At 37.7% G+C, this 17,562-nt stretch overlaps 1 protein-coding gene across 2 annotated transcripts in view; it reads left to right on the forward strand.

Annotated features, from left to right (window-relative positions):
• Positions 1–14,014, forward strand: part of UGCG (UDP-glucose ceramide glucosyltransferase) — a 55,640-nt gene extending 41,626 nt beyond the window's left edge. For both annotated transcript variants that reach the window (XM_081317877.1, XM_081317878.1), the window contains exons 3-9: positions 788–890; positions 3,463–3,564; positions 4,800–4,912; positions 6,261–6,439; positions 7,755–7,841; positions 9,689–9,878; positions 11,334–14,014. In XM_081317877.1, the coding sequence (XP_081174003.1) occupies positions 788–890; positions 3,463–3,564; positions 4,800–4,912; positions 6,261–6,439; positions 7,755–7,841; positions 9,689–9,878; positions 11,334–11,504 (945 nt within the window). In that variant the 3' untranslated portion in view covers positions 11,505–14,014. The remainder of the gene's footprint in view (positions 1–787; positions 891–3,462; positions 3,565–4,799; positions 4,913–6,260; positions 6,440–7,754; positions 7,842–9,688; positions 9,879–11,333) is intronic.
• Positions 14,015–17,562: the final 3,548 nt, after the last annotated feature.

Genomic DNA, 17,562 nt, shown 5'->3' on the forward strand with positions numbered 1-17,562 from the left:
GCCATGAGTTTAACTAATATTTAATTTAATTCCAGTTTTTCACTTTGCTCCTTAGCTTTTATTACTAGAGTTTGCAGATCTTTTGCATATTTGGCTAACAGGGAATTAGCATAATGCAGGTTATTGATGTTTCTTCCTCCAATTTTAAAAACATGCTTGTCTTCTAATCTGTTCCATTAATACATATTCAGCATTAAATACGTACAGAAAATTTATTGCTTAAATTTCTTCAGCAATTTAACCAAATTTTTTCTAAACCAAGAAATTACAGGACATGTTATAGACATATAAATTGATAGCAATTTAAACTACCTTTGAAATTCCATCTGTACTTATTAAAATGCTCTTTTTAAAAGATTCCTAAAGCAAGGAATGTTTAAATGTTAGGTACATATAAAAATATAATTGTGAAAATCCAGGTGTCTTTATTTAATTGTTTCCAATATTCCTTCTGCTGAAAAAAATGTGCTTCCAAAGCCTTACAAGACTTTGCTTGAAGCTATCTACAGACGTGTTCCTCCTGTACAGTCCATCCTATTATCTCAAATAACACATGGAGTGCTTTGCTGTAATATGTACTATTCTCCTTTTTTCTGTTGTGAGGCCTAATTTATAAAATAAACATCTATTGGAATTGAGACATGCCCTTTCCTTATTAAAGTTCAGGAGAGGCTCAAAATATCTTTTTAAACTTTGGGGATTTTTAGAGTTTTGCCATTATATTATCTGCTAATAAATTCATTTGCTAATAAACATAACATCTTGCATTGTTTCTCTTTGCTCCCAGTATGAAGTGCTTCTTTGTGTGCAAGATCATGATGATCCTGCCATTGATGTGTGTAAAAAGCTGCTTGGAAAATACCCCAATGTTGATGCAAGATTATTTATAGGTAAGAAGAAAAGTTATAAAATTCCCTTTTAATAATTGCTTGGAGACGTTGATACAGAAACCAATGGAAGTAGAGAGAGAAATCTGGAATAATAAGTTAATACTTTTTCCACTTTGACAGAAGCTTATTTTTGTATTGTAATAAAAAGTGGCTTATATCTCCTTTGTGCGACGATTGATTACGTGAATGTCTACTGTCATTCATGGAAATATAAATAGGTAACATGTGTTTTTGAAATTTCTCTAATGTATGTATATTATAAAAGCATCTAGGAGTTCAAGTATGATTCCTAGGTTCTCCACCCAAGCTACGTTTGCATTATGTTCAGTAGTAAAAAAACTGTCTTTGTCATTTGTCCTTAACAGACTTAATACTTACTCAAAATGAACTAATATGCTGGTGACATGTTATTACTATACATTTTTCCTTCTTCTGACAACAGGACTGGCTAGACCAGGGGTAGGCAACCTTGTCTCTTTTATGACTCGTGGACTTCAACTCCCAGAATTCCTGAGCCATGGCTGGCTCAGGAATTCTGGGAGTTGAAGTCCACGAGTCATAAAAGAGACAAGGTTGCCTACCCCTGGGCTAGACAAATGAGAAGTACGGTAGTTGTATTATTATATGCTAATAAAAATATTTCCACCGCAATAGCTTTGTGTGGTAGTTTGAGCTCAGAGAAAGTACTAGGACTAAAATTACTAAACAAGCCAAGAAAAAAAAGTTTGGATATGCCTCTAAGTAAAATCTATTTGTTTTGCTGATATTTGCAGAAGGAATCAAATATTAATTATTGAACAGTGCATTTGCTTACTCCTGTTAAACCGGTAGCTTATACATATTATACATTTATAGCAGAGCATCATTCTTCAGATTACGGGCAAGAATTCTGGATAAAGTTGCCGAGTGAAGAGCCTAAGACTACAGGCACAAATATTTACCTCAGTTTCATTTATGACATAGGGTGTGTATGAGTAGTTGAGGGCAAAACTTAAAAGACACCCTGGTCAAGCTGCATTTTTCAGTGAATACTAAATGAACAGAATTTAACACTAACTCTACATGGTGTAGAGTTAAACACAGTTGGGTTTTTAAATCTGAATGTATACTTAATATTACTTCTAGTTGACAATGAATATAACAGTTAAAATAGTTGAACATCATTTTCAGTTGACAGTGCGATTTTGTTTTTATTGTAAAGTTGTTAATATGGTCTCAAAAGATGACCCACTCATAAGGTGTACAGTTTAAGTAGATTAAAACATATAGATAAATACTCCGACTGTTCTAACTTTTCAAGTTGTGGTTTTTCTTTCTGCTTTCAACAATCATAGACCTCTTTTAAGCAGCTTTCTGAGCATATGAAAATGAACGTAATTCACTCATACAAAATAGGCTTAAGACTACAAAAGGTCTAGCTGCATTTTCAGCTATGAGAAAAATTAAGGCATGTAAGTTACATGGAACTATTGAGGTCAAAACGAGATCTTGTAAAACTACAAAACATTGATGCTAGAAATGAAAACCAGATAGGTCTGCAAAACAGAACCCACAGATCACTGTAGTTGGCCTGCTGACAAGTTTAGCTGACACTGGAGTTTCCACACCTTCACAGTATACAGGATCACAGCGATCTGCATGAGAGACTTGGCAGGTGAAACCTCTTCTCTGATCTCATTATAAAAATCACAGTGCAAAGTATGCAAAAGAAAACCGCAATTAACTTGAAATGTCTTCGAACAAAGTGCTTTAGACTGATGAAACAGAACCTGAATTGTTCAGTGATAACCAGACAAGGTACCATGGGAGGGAAAAACAATAAAGCATTTGAAGAACAGGAAAACCTTGCCAAGTGTTAAGCATGGGTGTGACTTTGTGGTTATGGGATAGCTACTGTTACAGGAAATAATATGTAAGTAGAAGGAAGAGTGGGTTTGACTAAATATTAAGAAATCATAGGAGCTGGTATCCCACAGTCAGTGAAGAAGCTGAAGCTGAAAAAAGTGGGATATTTCAGAAAATAACAGTCCAAAACATATCCCCATGATGTACTTATAGGAAAGTTTAAGCCTCCAGTTTTGAATATTATTTAAAATCTGTGAAGAGATCTTAAGCATGTAATGCATGCTAGGAGACTTAAGAAAATTTCTGGGCTAGAAGATAAAAAAAAATCTAAAAGCAACAACAGAAAGTCTTTTAGCTAACTACTGTAAACATTTGGAAGCTGTTATTTCTGCAAAATGAGATGTTAAAAAATACTGACTGAAAAGATGTCTAAACTTCTGAATCTACTATATTCACTATTTTCATATTTTGAGCCTACAAACAACTGCACATAAATACAAAATATACAGTCAAATCTATGTTTAACTTTAGAACATTGTAGAGGCTGTGTCCGGTTCTGTTCACTTATAGATACATTGAAACATACAATTTGAACAGAGGTACCTTAACCTTTTCAAGCAACTCTGTATGGTATATGGATGGATGGATGAGTAAATTCAGAGATACAGAGTTTGCACATAATTTCTTGATAGTGGTAATGACTAACAATTTAAATGTTATTTTTAAGGTGGTAAAAAAGTTGGAATAAATCCAAAGATCAACAATTTGATGCCAGCATATGAAGTTGCCAAATATGATCTCATATGGATCTGTGATAGCGGCATTAGAGGTAAGTGATTTCTTTCAGTGCCATAGAATGTTCTTTTGGAAAGGCTCCTGATTTTGCAAGCTATTGAAATAAGTAACATAATATGAAAATGTTGATGGTATCATTCACTTAATAAAGTTACATTCTGCCAAGAAGACATTACAAATTTTGTGGAAGTGGAGTTATAGTAAATCTCATAGGTAGAAGGTGTAAGAGTCAAAGGTAACATGAAACATATGGAGGCAAATACTGTCAGATTGTTATTTGTATTTTTGGAGCTTTTAAGCCATTCCCCAGTAGGCAACCTTGGGGGGAGGATGCCTACTCTCAAAATCACTGATGGAAATTACTGTTCAAAAATATCCATTGTATTCATTAGGAAAACTAAGGAGACAAACTGTTGTTTCTGGCTATCCTGTGTAGTCTCCCAGTTGTTCTCTACAATGTTTGTCTGTCTGTCCATCCATCCATCCATCCTAGAAGGGTTGGCATGTTTTGAGGCAAGTCATTGTACAATAACTACCTGCGTAGCTTCATCTTTATTTCTAAGAAAGCCATTCTTAAATAATAAAAATGAAGTACAGCTAGTTTGATGTAGAGATTAAAGTGCTGGATTAGAAACTAGGAGACTGCAGTTTTAATTCCACCCTAGGCATGAAAAACAGCTGGGTGTACTTGGGACAATCATGTTCTATATCAGCCAAGTCCATCTCACAAGGTGCTTGCTTTGAGGAAAATAGGAGGCAGGAGCATTACGTACACCTGTTTCAGTGATCCAAAAGTAAAGGTATATTATATTATAATATGATACGATACTATATTATATGCCAGCTTTCCATTTACATTTGTAGATGGTACAGGGTTCCAAATAAGATTTCAGATTCCAAATAAGATGTCTTGCAGGCAAGTCATTGGGGACTCCCACAATACTGTTGTTGTTTTTCCTTTCAATGCTTGTATTTGCTAATTGCAGGATAGCAACTATCTCAGGTTGATGGTATTTATTCTCTAGACTCTGATCACTCCTATAATTGCTGAGTTATCAAGTCAGATTAGGGCTACACAACAAAAAATTAATCTCCTTCACTTTTATAATGTTCAGCAAAGCAGGCAGAAACTAGGAAATCTCACTGGGAGATTTTTTTAGTTAGATAATAGGATATCATACTGTAAGGTACCGGTAGTAACCTAACTACCTGAGAGTAATTCTTTAAAACATTAAGCCATTGATGTTAACCACAGTTCTTATTTTTCAGTTAACCCAGATACACTAACAGATATGGCCAATCAAATGACTGAAAAAGTTGGTTTGGTTCACGGCCTGCCTTATGTAGCAGATAGGCAGGGCTTTGCTGCCACTCTAGAACAGGTAAGTTTTCATTTATGTTTGCTCCGTTTTGTAGGCTTAAATTTTTGTAAATTATAATAGCTTAAAGCTGAAAAAAAGAATCAGTAAATGTAAACATTTTACCACAAAAAATATTCACTACAGTAGTAAAAGTAGTTCCATGTCTTCCCTTCATATATTAACACCAAAATATTATTCTCGATAGTCTGATATTTGTGAATAGTGATATTTAACTGTCAGTTCTTTGCTGACAGTTTATTACGCAAAATGTTTACTACTTTTACATGCAGCATTTTACGTGTAGAACTTTCTAGTAGCTTTGAATGAAAAGGCTTATTTGCATTCCCTTCTTCTGATGATGATTCATTCTCTGTAGTCTATATTTTAGTGGGAGGCCATTGCTTTTAATAACTTCTTTGGAGTCCTTGAATTTTAATACATTCCTAGTACCACAGAGGTAGCAGTTTTTTAAAATTTGGATGAACTGACGTATTTATAAACATATTGCATGAATTCATAGTTTCCTATGTGGCAAATATGGCAGCCTTAATTTATATACAATGGCATGTTGACATTAAAAGGAATCAATTGTAGTTAGTTCCCTAGCAGATATTGCTTTCTTGATTTGAAATTTCAGTCTTTTCTGCTTTGTTTACGCCTTAATGCTGGATTGAATAGTGCTTACTGCCACTACATTTGTTTTGTTGCTAATTCAAGTAGAAGCATCATATATAATACAAAAAAAATAGTTTATTGTTATTGAATTAAAAAGTAGTATTGGAGCAAAATATTTGTAATACTCTTTGTTGCATCCCTGTTTTCCTTCTCCCATTTTTCCCCCCTTTTATTGTTACACCCCATAATTTCTATTGTACTTATGTTGACCTTGTAGTTGTTTAATAACAAGAAAAAAAACTTTCCAAGATGAACAGAAAAAGTGGCAGTATAGACAAATTCATAGAACTGCTTTATGTTGTGGGCTCATTTTGTAGGTAGATGAATATTTATCCATTGATATATGTTCACTAACAGAAGTAGTGACAAAGTGCTCTTAAGAACTTCAGTTTTAAGATAATCTACATCCAGATCAATACAGAAGCAGCAGCAGTCCTCATTCGGAGATTACAGTTTTCATGAAATAATAAGGATGACTGCATAATGACAAAGTTCTTTTCTATACAAGATGAACAAGATGTTGCAAATGGCTGGAAAAATCCAAGGAAGCTGAAACATTTATTACATATTTTCACAAGACTGTGTTACCTCTTGTATATTTGTGCAGGCAGATATTTAAAAATTTATGGCAACTGTTAAATGTAAAAATAAGGGACGCTACAGGACCATGACTTCGGCATGTTTTTTTTTAAAGGTATATTTTGGCACCTCCCATCCAAGGACATACATCTCTGCCCATATGACTGGCTTTAAATGTGTAACAGGGATGTCTTGCTTGATGAGAAAAGATGTTTTGGACCAAGCTGGAGGACTTATAGCTTTTGCACAGTATATTGCTGAAGATTACTTTATGGCTAAAGCAATAGCTGACAGGTATGATGATAATGTTCTCAGGAAAAGTTCACCTATAACGTTTATCATAATCTGCCATGTTTTACTTGTTTGTCGAGTTCTGGAACATACTTAAACTGGTTCATCTTCAGTCATATTTAGAATTTTTTTTCCATCAAAATTAAGTTACAAATAGGAAGTTCCTTTTTTATGCTAAGGCCAGGCTATCATAATTTATTTTCTGTATAGTTACATTTTTTTCACATAATTATTTACAGCACCTAGCTAAAGCTTTCCTACATCTGAGAGGAATTTGTCTCATTTATCTTTCAAAAAAAAATTGAAACTTTATTCAGGTTTTTCTAGTTAACAGGATGATTAAAAGGAATAACCAGTTATGATACTGGTCCTGTGCTTTTATCATGCATTGTTTATAAATTTTGATTATATTTGTTTAAACAAATTTATATGGCCACTCAGAAGAAACTCTGGAAAGCAAATAAAAACACAATACAATAGAAACCATTAAAAATATCAAACAATGAATAATAATATGGAAGCCCCTGGAACATGCTTATCCTGCTAGGTGAAGTGGGATGGGCAGAATTGGGTATAGATGGTCCTGCCACGTAGTGCTTAAAAGGTGACAGTCAGCACTCTGAATTGATCATATTTGTATTTTAAAAGTGAGTGATCTGGAGTTAATCACATGGTAAGAGAAAAATTGAAATTTCAGTCATAACATATACAAATGTAATTAAGGGCCAAGCTATATGGTTATAGAATTACACTATGCAGCTCAAGAGGAACTGTTACTTCAAACTTTTAAGATGCGGCTTACTTGCCTCTCCATATAAACTATATGAAATTTAGAAAAGTTACATGTTAAACAGAAAACTTTTTCTTGACATGGTATTTCAGTTATATGTGCTTAAGGCAGGGGTGTCAAATTGCCAGCCCATGGGCTGGATGCGTCATGCCAAAACCGCGCCCACCCCATTTCCGGCAATGGGAAAAAAGTCACGATACATCGCGACACGTCATGTGACATTGCGAGTTTGACATCCCTGACTAAAGGAACATTTAAACTGTGCCTAAAGGTTTTTTTTTTAGTTAGAGCTGCCCTACCCAGTTTGTATGAGAGCACTAGAAATGTAAGATAGGGCTTCACACACAATCGTTCTAGTTAATTTGTATAACATGGCTTTTAGGGTCAAATCTAGATCTCTGTGACAGTAGTTATGAAATATTTAAAAAGCAAACTCAGTGTTTTACCTTTCCAATGTTTAAAGAAAAAATGGCTAACCAACATCCTTCAACATAAGATTATTTATCTTGGTTATATGCCTTCTTTCAGAGGTTGGAAATTTCAAATGGCTACACAAGTGGCAATGCAAAACTCTGGCTCTTATTCAATTTCACAGTTTCAGTCCAGAATGATAAGGTAAAAAAAAAATCTGACTTTTTATTATCTCATTTATTGATACCTTCAATTTTGTGTATGTTTTAGAGAAGTTCCAATCAAACCTAATAAAATATATAGTTCTATTTATTTTTTTCTATTCAATCAATAGTGTGGATTTTTGACAGCTTATTCTGATTTTTTTTTTTTTTGATATTGTGTGATTAAATTTGTGGCAGCCATGCATTAATAAATATTTCAAATTTTCTGAAATGTTTTCCATTTTGTTTGATTTTGTAATTACCGGTAATAACTAGACTCAGGAGTTTGGCTTTCAAGTCATGTCAGATGAAACTGGTCTTTATATGCACTACTAATACAATGCCTGGCTGCATGCCAGTCATAACTAATTTAGGCGAATCATCTTTGTTTGGTATAGAGAAATGTAGAAAGAAATAAGGCATGAAGGATGTCTATCCTTTTATTTATTTTTAACTAAAATATTGAGATTCACTAAGTAAAGGCAGACACAAAATTATGCTGGGAATGAAACGATACAAAATGCCCACTTAGAAGACAAAACCAATTACTTTCTACATTGTAAGCTAAATACATAGCTATGTTGAATTTTGTAGGTATTATGTGAACTCGTAAATGAAAAGATTTGATTGGGGGGGGGACACAATTACATCAAAGCAATGACTCCTTTGTTCTAAGTTGGTTCTTACTACATATGCATTTTAGTTTTTGAACATTTAAAAAGCAATCATGTGCGGGTCAGAGCCTAATACTTTTGATGGTACCTAAATGTGGTATTTGTCCTGGAGAAGTCTGGTTTCAGCAGATTGTCCTTGATAGTAATTCTGAAATCTATTTGTGTGTTTGTTGTGCTAGAAATCACAATTAACCTCAGATTCATTTCTGGTTTATGTTGGTTCTAGTACGGTAGATGATGTTGCAGAGTTGTTGCAAACTGCTCAGAGCTGGATCTGAAGTATTTAATGTGAAGGGTGTAGGGTTAGGATTTGGGTTAGATTTTTCAGCAGGTAAGTCATTCTTTGTAGATCTGCCATTCTATTCTAGTCCTCTGTTTTTTCCTCAAATTCAAGTCTACTGAGGTAACATTTATTAGATCTACACCTACCTGTTTTCAGCTAGTCATATATTTCATTTAAGAAAAAATGCTGGCACCTGGTGAAAGTCCGGCTGTTAGTACAATGTAATTCATAAAGTACAATGAGTCAACTAGTTGTCAGCCTGAAAATGTTACTCTTGAAGGGATTCTAATCTCACTTGCTTTTTAATCCAGCGTTACTCTAATTCCAATTCTTGTAGTGTAGCACTGAGATCCATAGTATTCTATAGTGTTCACTCCTGAGTACGAATGAATAAAATTGCCGTCTTATCTTTGATGCTCAATAAGTAAAGAATACCAGCTTTAAAAAATCCATTTTATATCAGATTTCCCCAGATTAGCAGAGGTCTTTTAAAACCTTGCACCAGTATTAAAGACAATACAGTAAATATAACAGCTAGTAGTTTTGTGTATACTACCTTTAACTGGAGATGTCCTATATGTGGCTCATTCTGTTAGTTTTTTGGGAAAGAGGCTGGGTTTGAAAGTCTAATTATGAAAGAAGGTTTGTTTGAAAGCATTTTGGATACTTAAGGTTATCACATATCTGATTTACTCAATAAAAACATAGCTGCTGATTTATCTGAAAAAGCCTGCAAGATTTAAATAACTTCTCTGTTCCTCATGAAAACTAATGAACTGAAAACTGATTCACTTTCATTTATCAATGTCTGAATGCTGAAATAGATATTGTTGTTGTAAGAACAAGTGTTCCCCTGTTTAAATATATGTATTTTTAATTTCTTAAACATAGGTGGGCCAAACTACGGATTAACATGCTACCAGCCACAATAATCTGTGAGCCAATCTCAGAATGCTTTGTTGCGAGTTTGATTATTGGATGGGCAGTTCATCATATGTTCAGATGGGACATAATGGTGTTTTTTATGTGTCACTGTTTGGCATGGTTTATATTTGACTACATTCAACTCAGGGCGGTCCAGGTAGGTTGCACTGAATGGCGACTCGGATACAGTAGGGATTCTTTTGCAAATTAATTACCATGCTTTTTTCCATGACTTATTTTATTTGCATGAATATTGAAGACACCTCGGTTTTTGCTTAATTCTTTTTTTCTTTCTTATGTTGTCTGTTGTTGTTTTTTCCCTCACCCCCAAAATGTGGGAGGATTAAACATCTCTGAAACAGAGAAGGAATGTCATAAAAAGTGACAGCGGGGTTTAGGTGTTTGAAATCTGGTTGAATTTAAATAAACAATGCCACAATGAATAATTATGCATGTACTGATAACTCTGTAGAAACAGGGCTATGTAGTTCCTCCACAGCATGTCCCTTTTGAGTCCGTAAGGTGAAGCTGGCATAGTAGACTTGTCTTCTGGTGATCCATATATGTACCCAGAAGACCTAGAGGAAGCACAGTGTACTTTTTGGCTGCAGTTACAGGTAGTCGTTGAATTGGAACCATTTAATTAGTGCAGGGGTCCTCAAACATGGCCACTTTAAGACTTGTGGACTTCAACTCCCAGAATTCCCCAGCCAGCGAGGCTAGCTGGGGAATTCTGGGAGTTGAAGTCCACAAGTCTTAAAGTGGCCAAGTTTGAGAACCCCTGGTTTGGTGACTATTCAAAGTTACAGTGGTACTGAAAAAAAGTGACTTAAAACTGGCTTTCACACTTAACAGTCCCATCATCCCCACAGTCACACGATCAACATGCAGACACGTGGCAACCGGCACAATCATCATTTGCAACCATTTGAGCTGGTTTCTGGGAAGCCAAGTCAACAGAGGAAGCCAGATTCACTTAACAACTGACACAGCACCGAGCGCTGATGCAGACGTCCCTTAAACGTTTGCTGAAGATGTTACCTAGCCTGTTAACGAAATGTCCAGAAACCAAAACCCACAAGCTCAGAGAATGAGCCCTCACCCTCATCACTTAACCAACTGCACGATTCACTGACAACTGCGGTGATTTGTTTAACAACATGGCAAAAAAGGTGGCAGAGTCAGGCAGGGGTCCGTTAACAAATGCCTTGTTAGCAGTGGAAATTCTGGTCCCAGTTGTGACTACCTGTATTTGGCCTCTTTGTACCACAAATCTAGAGCAGGTCTTGTGAAGAAGCACCATGATCTATGCAATGTTTTCAGGTTACTAATTTATCTACATAAAATGAAAAATGTTTTAATTCACACTTTTATTAAAGGTTCCATAGAGCCTTTAGTTTCTATTTAACTGGGTTCAGAATAGTTGTTTCTTAAAGTTGTGAGCTACGGCTTTGCCTGGAACACTAGAAATAATAGCTAAAAAGTAATTCCTACTTACTTTTTTCTGCATCTTACAGCAATCTTTTTTTTAACTTAAGCTTATTAAGTAAATATTTAATTTAGTTGGTGAAATTGTTACTAATTATGAACTTCTGTTCATATAATCCCCCAGGGCGGTACTCTGTGTTTTTCAAAACTTGACTATGCAGTAGCATGGTTCATCCGAGAATCCATGACGATATACATTTTCCTCTCAGCTTTGTGGGATCCTACTATTAGCTGGAGGACAGGACGCTACAGATTACGCTGTGGAGGCACTGCAGAGGAGATCCTCGATGTATAGCCACAGCTTTGTGACTGTGTATTTCAAGAAAAGAAAAAAAAAGAGAGAAAGTATTACAAATTATGTTTCTATAAATGCTTTTAAAAGATCTACCTTCAATAGTTTTATTACCTGTATGTTTTCATATCTGTTCCCTAATTTATTTTGCATGGCACTTGCATCTGTGAAAAAAAAAAGATACATCTATAGTCTTGGCCAAATGGTACCTTGTTTTTATGTACAAAATCAAATCAAGAGGATTGGTTCCAGGATTCATTTTTCTTAGGAATGTTCTGCAGCAAATTCTACAAACAGCATCTTTCAGTTTAGCAAAAGCTGCTCTGTATTAATCAAAGGACATAATCTACTGGAAATAAATTCTGCATAGGTCCACTGAAAATCTATGGGATGTATGCAAAGCACAGCTATACGTTTGTCCCAAATGGCCGTCTGGTCATTGAACTGCATCCACTAAAAGGCTAACGATGTAATACAATAGTGGTTAGCTTTGGAAAGCACAAGTGGTGGGGCACAAGGAGAGAAGCTTTTTAAATGATCTATGCCTACCTCTTGCAGTTGCTGCAGAGCAAATATGAATAGGTAACTCTGCCTTAGGAATAGCAAAATGTGTATCTCTGGGTATATACAGATTAAATTATTTTGGTCTCTGCAATGAGCCACAAGCTTGATGTGGAACACGGGAAGAATTAGTGGTTCAATGGGGGGCATCTTTTGGCCAACTCTAACTGGTTCTGTCTTGAACCATTTTAATCACTGTGCTGTAATTAGCCTAGCTAATCTTCTCCATTCCCATTCTGACTTTTTTAAAGGGGTGTTTTTGTTTCTCAGTAAGTGAACATTTGATAGTTATGGGGATGCATTTCAGAAACATTTCACATATGAACTATTTTCTTACTGTCTTCTTAAGAATGTAACTTCATGAAGCAGGTATTTATTATCTTTTAAGTGGGCATCTTTCTGTCTACACTAGTCATCCTTAAGTATCGAATTGCAATAGATGTCAGTACATTAAAAGGCAAGGTGATTTTGCTATTACTGATTTGAACTTGTAAGCTTTAATTATCAACTGGATCTTCTTTTGGATTTTTTCCTTCTATTAATCTGGTCTTTCAATTGGGTTTTTGTATTCAAGCTGTAATTGCTAAAAGAAAAAAATGGGTAATAACCAATTTGTAAATGCATGTTGTTTCTCTCCCCACCCCCACCCCTTTTGCTCAGTTTGTTCTCCCACCCATTATTGGATTGCTCTTAACATGGTGAACTGGACTTGTTTAAATGTGACTTTGATCACAAAGAAAATTGAGAGGGGCACTGCATTAATTTAAGCCTTTTGTTTTCTTTTGTATTTGTACTTATGTTGCTTTCCCCACCCCACCCCCAGGAAAAAAAACCTGTGGGCATGGCATGTTATCACCATAAAGGACATTTGCAAAATGCATTGCCAGTAAGACTGCTGTAAGTCCTAGGTTGTGACACTTCTGTGATAAAGAGCAAAATTTGTAGCATATTAGCAATAATTATGAGTATTTATGGAATTGGATGTTTTTCCAATTTACTGAGCCAGTGCATTTAATTGTCTGGTATACACACATTGTAAAGTAATAGGGTGCGTGTTTAAGCATGCACATTTTTGTGTGCAGACAAATCCTATGAAACATTCCCCAGAGCTTTGTTTGCCTTATGACATTACAGAAATTGTTTTGAAGGGCATCTTTTTCCTTGGAACAAAGGCTTTTAATGCATGTTTCATTCTTTACATGTGAATCAGGAAGAGCTGCTTCCTGAGGAAGGTTGCATATTGCAAACTAGTCTGGTTATGAGCCATTCCAGTTGTGTTTTTATCATGTTTGTTGTTATCACTGATACCTAGCTTAATTTTGCTTATGATGTTGGTATATTTCTCTTTGTTCTATGAAGTTTGGTTGATGCCATCCATTGCACTGCTAAAGTGAAGCTTAGCTGACTTGGCTTGATGCTGATCATCATGTGCAGTGTAATACAAAAACCAAAAAGGCTGAACAGACTTCAGTGTGTGTGTGTGTGTGTGTGTGTGTGTGTGTGTGTGTGTGTTTGTGTGTGTGTAGATATGTGGGTGAGAGAGACCTATGAAGAACTATGTAAGAGAAGTATGTGTGTGTGTGTGCGTGTGTGTGTGCATTAGTGAAACCTTTATGACTTAAAGGAAACTGATGCTTCACCTTAATAAACAACTTAATTTCTTGTATAAGAAATCTAGGTTGATTTGGGGGGAAAAAACCTTTAAAATATTGTAGGAGGGCACTGTGACAGAACAGAGCAATGGTTCAAAATGCTTAATCTCAAATTGTCTGTCAACATGTTAAGAATACCATGTTTATTTAAGATTGATTGTCTTGTTTTGTTTAAAAATAAATTTTGAATACAATCACATGTTTTGAGAAAATGCTTTTATTTATTGCTTTTATTTTCATGTAATATCCTGTGAATGTTTCTCATATGGAGATCAGTACTTTTTATCTTGTAATGTTTTACCATTCTCATTTCTATAAAAATGCACTCAATAATTACATCAAATATGATATTAAAGTTTATCTGTATGTATATGTGTGTACATACATACATACATACACACACACACACACACAGAGAGAGAGAGAGAGAGTCTAAAATATAGCCAAACATTTACAGTTGGAGGTGTGTAAATGTTATTTACAATCAGTCAGAAATTTGCAAGTTATTTATTTGTTTAATACATTTTAATGCTTCCAGTGTGTTAATGGCTCTGCCTGACTTACAAAGGTACAATAAAAATGTCAATTAAAACAATATTAAAAGCATATTAGATATAAACCACACCGTTAAATAAATGTTTTAAGTTCATTTAAAAAAAAACTGCTTACAAGGAAAGGGCTTACTTCAACTTGACTGGCACTTGGTTCCATAATATGGACTCTACCATGGAACAAAACAGAAACGATCCTTTTGGTCAAATTTTATCTATAGCAGGACCAGAAAGTGGTACCCCGTTCATGAGCGTAGATGTGACAGGGCAGGAGCAAGCCAACTTATTTTTGTGCTTAGGTCATGAATGGATTCATACACCATTGTGAACACTTTGAATTGGGCTTGGAAGACAAGTGGACTTTTTTGAAAATAGAAATGATTTAGGGCCTTAAAGAGGTACCACTCTGCATCAACAGAGATGCATTCTGGATCAGTTATAATTCCTGGTACATTTTTGAATATGAATACATTGCAATAGTCCAGCTTTAAGATAATCAATGCATAAGTTGCAGGAGATAAATTTCTCTAAGTACGGACATCCAGTTGGTTAGTTCATGATGATAAAAGATCTTCTTGGCCATGGACAGGGGTTGGCAACCTGAATGGGTCAAAAAGCAACTCGGAACCGGTTCTTTCACAAAAGCAAAAAAATGGGAGCCATAAAAAGCGTGCGCACATGCGCAGAACAGGAAACTTAATTGAGTGAAAGAAGCAAAGATTGGGAACTGCCGCTTCTTGTCATCTTTGGCGGCAGGAGCAGCGGTGTGTCCGGGCAGCACCGGCTGCCTGGCGGACAGTAACAAAAGGAAGGTGGCAGCGGCAGCTACAGTTGGGGCGGCCTAGTGCCCTCCTTGAGAGACGCTGCAGGTGCTCCAGGCCTGGTGTGGGAGCAGCCGTGCTTGCCATCTTTGGCAGCAGGAGCAGCAGTGTGTCTGGGCAGCACTGCCTGGTACTTGGAGAGGCGGGAGCTGCCGGCACATCATCCAAGCCCGCTTGCTGAGTACTGCCTGCCGGGCACAGCGAGGGCACTGAGCCACCCAAACAGCAGCTGCCACCACCTTCCTGTTGCTGCTCCTACTGCCACAGCCACCAAAGACGGCAAGCCCTCGCTTTCCTTAATCATCCCCTCCCCTTCCAACTTTTCAAACGAACAGCTCCACGCCACACCCTAAAAACAAGCTCCACTTCTAGGTTCTGGCGCTTCAACGCTTCCAAACAACCCCCTCTCCCAATTCGCCATATTCCGGCTACTTTCCATGCTAGGAAGGCGAAGCCCGCCAGCTCCAGGGCTGGCCTTTCCAGGGAAAGCTGTGCGCGGTTGAACTGTCGGGCCAGACATCTCTCCCCGCCCCTTCAGGCGGGTGTAAGCTGGGGAGAACTAATTCAATCTGGGACTTGACCGGAGACCGGACTCATCTGCCTTCTGGGCCGGGAGGGCGAGGACACTGAGGAGAGGCTTCAGCCTGCGAAGCTCAGCAAGAAGAACCCTTCGTCCCGGACCGTGCTCCGCACTTGCCAAGCCGGCATCAGCTTACCTATATTTGGTGCCTCCGCAAGTCCCGCGCAAACTCCCGGGCTGAGTGGGAACTGCATGGCGCAGCCAGCAACTTTCCCTGCCCCTGCTTCCATCCCTCCCAGCTTGCCTAGCCCAGCGTCCACTGCAGGAGAAGCCAATGGCAGGCGGGTCCGACACACATACACACACAAACGAGGGGAAAAAAATGCCAGACTGCCGCCTCCCTACCTGCTGTTCCCTGCGGGTTTGACACACACACACACACACACACAAATGAGTGGGGGGAAAAAAAGGCAGACTGCCACCTCCCTACCAGCTGTTCCCCACGGGTCCGACACACAGACAGACATAGAGAGAGAGAGAGAGAAAGGGGGAAAAGAAGGAGGGGGTCTGGCAGCACCCGAGACTCCATATGCTGCTCAGAAACACCACCACCACACCCACACACCCCATCTGACCGACCTGCTCACCTTTCCAGCAGTCCTTCAGTCTCTTCCTCCGCTGCCGCCATGTGCAGTCTGAAGAAGAAGAGGTTTGTGGGCAGTCCCACAAACCAAAAAACTTCAACCAATCAATTCAAACTTCACAAGTTTTTTTTTCCATGAAAAGTTTGAATTGATTGGTTGAACTTTTTTAGTCCCCCTTTTTTTTTTTTGGACTGCACATGGCGGAGGACTGGGAGCCGCAGGAGACGGCTGAAAGAGCTGCATGCAGCTCCGGAGCCACAGGTTGCCAACCTGTAGCCATGGATGTTACACATGGATATTCATATTTTAGTTCCTTAAGGCGTGGAATTTTGCACTCCAGACTGCAAAACTCTGATTCTGAAAAACTCTGATCGGATGCATCTCTGCATAGCATTTCACCTGATCAGCCTTCCTGTGCCACTACTAGTCCTGCATTTCTCACAGTTCCGCCTGTTCTTTGGACTGTGGATGTTTAAACTTATCTTTCTTTGAGATACTGTAGATCAGACATGTCAAACTCGTGATGTCACGACGTATCGGAACTTTTTCCCATTGCCGGCAATGGGATGGGCGCGGTTTCTCTGTGACGCTCCAGCCCGCAGACCGGCAGTTTGACACCCCTGCTGTAGATGATGGATTATTCAGCCAGCCTGCATAGGCCTTATTCTTGGTCCAGAGGGCTACTGAAATGGTCTCATGGTTTTCATTAAACTCTGCACGGGGCATCTGGCTTTTCAAATTGAGTACACTTGATGCAGTCTGTGTAATGACATCTTTGAACTGTGTCCACTTTTCAAAACGCCTTACAAGTGGTAGATTGCCAGAGGGTAATACATCTTGAAAACTTTAAACTTGGCCTGGATCTTGCAGTCTGCTGATGTTGAATAATGTTCTGACAGCCTTGGTTCCTTACAGTGTAATGGGACTCTGTGCAGGTTGAGGATTGACTAGACCATCCTGTGATATGTCCATTACTCGGCACCATGCGTGGGCTAAGTAATGACATCTTTAAGGACATGCTGACATACCGTGACATGGTCAAGTAGGTGGTGATACTTGGACCTGGGATGTATCCAGGTTGTTTTGTACTCATTTGCAAGTCTGAAAATATATTAGTAATGCACAGGTTGTGCTCAGTAGACTTGCTCAGAAGCAGCAAGCCATTACTGTTCATTTTTCCCTCCCCGTACCTCCCAAGAACTCCATCCTAGTTGCCAATGTCTGTCTCTGGTCTAGTGCTGAGCTTGTCCAAATTAATGTCTTTGTTGCTGGTGGGGTTGTTTGAATAATCTGCTCCAGGTCCTCTTTGAAG

The sequence above is a fragment of the Vipera berus genome (genome assembly GCF_964194415.1).
Source record: "Vipera berus genome assembly, chromosome: 2".
Classification (NCBI taxonomy): Eukaryota; Metazoa; Chordata; class Lepidosauria; order Squamata; family Viperidae; genus Vipera; species Vipera berus.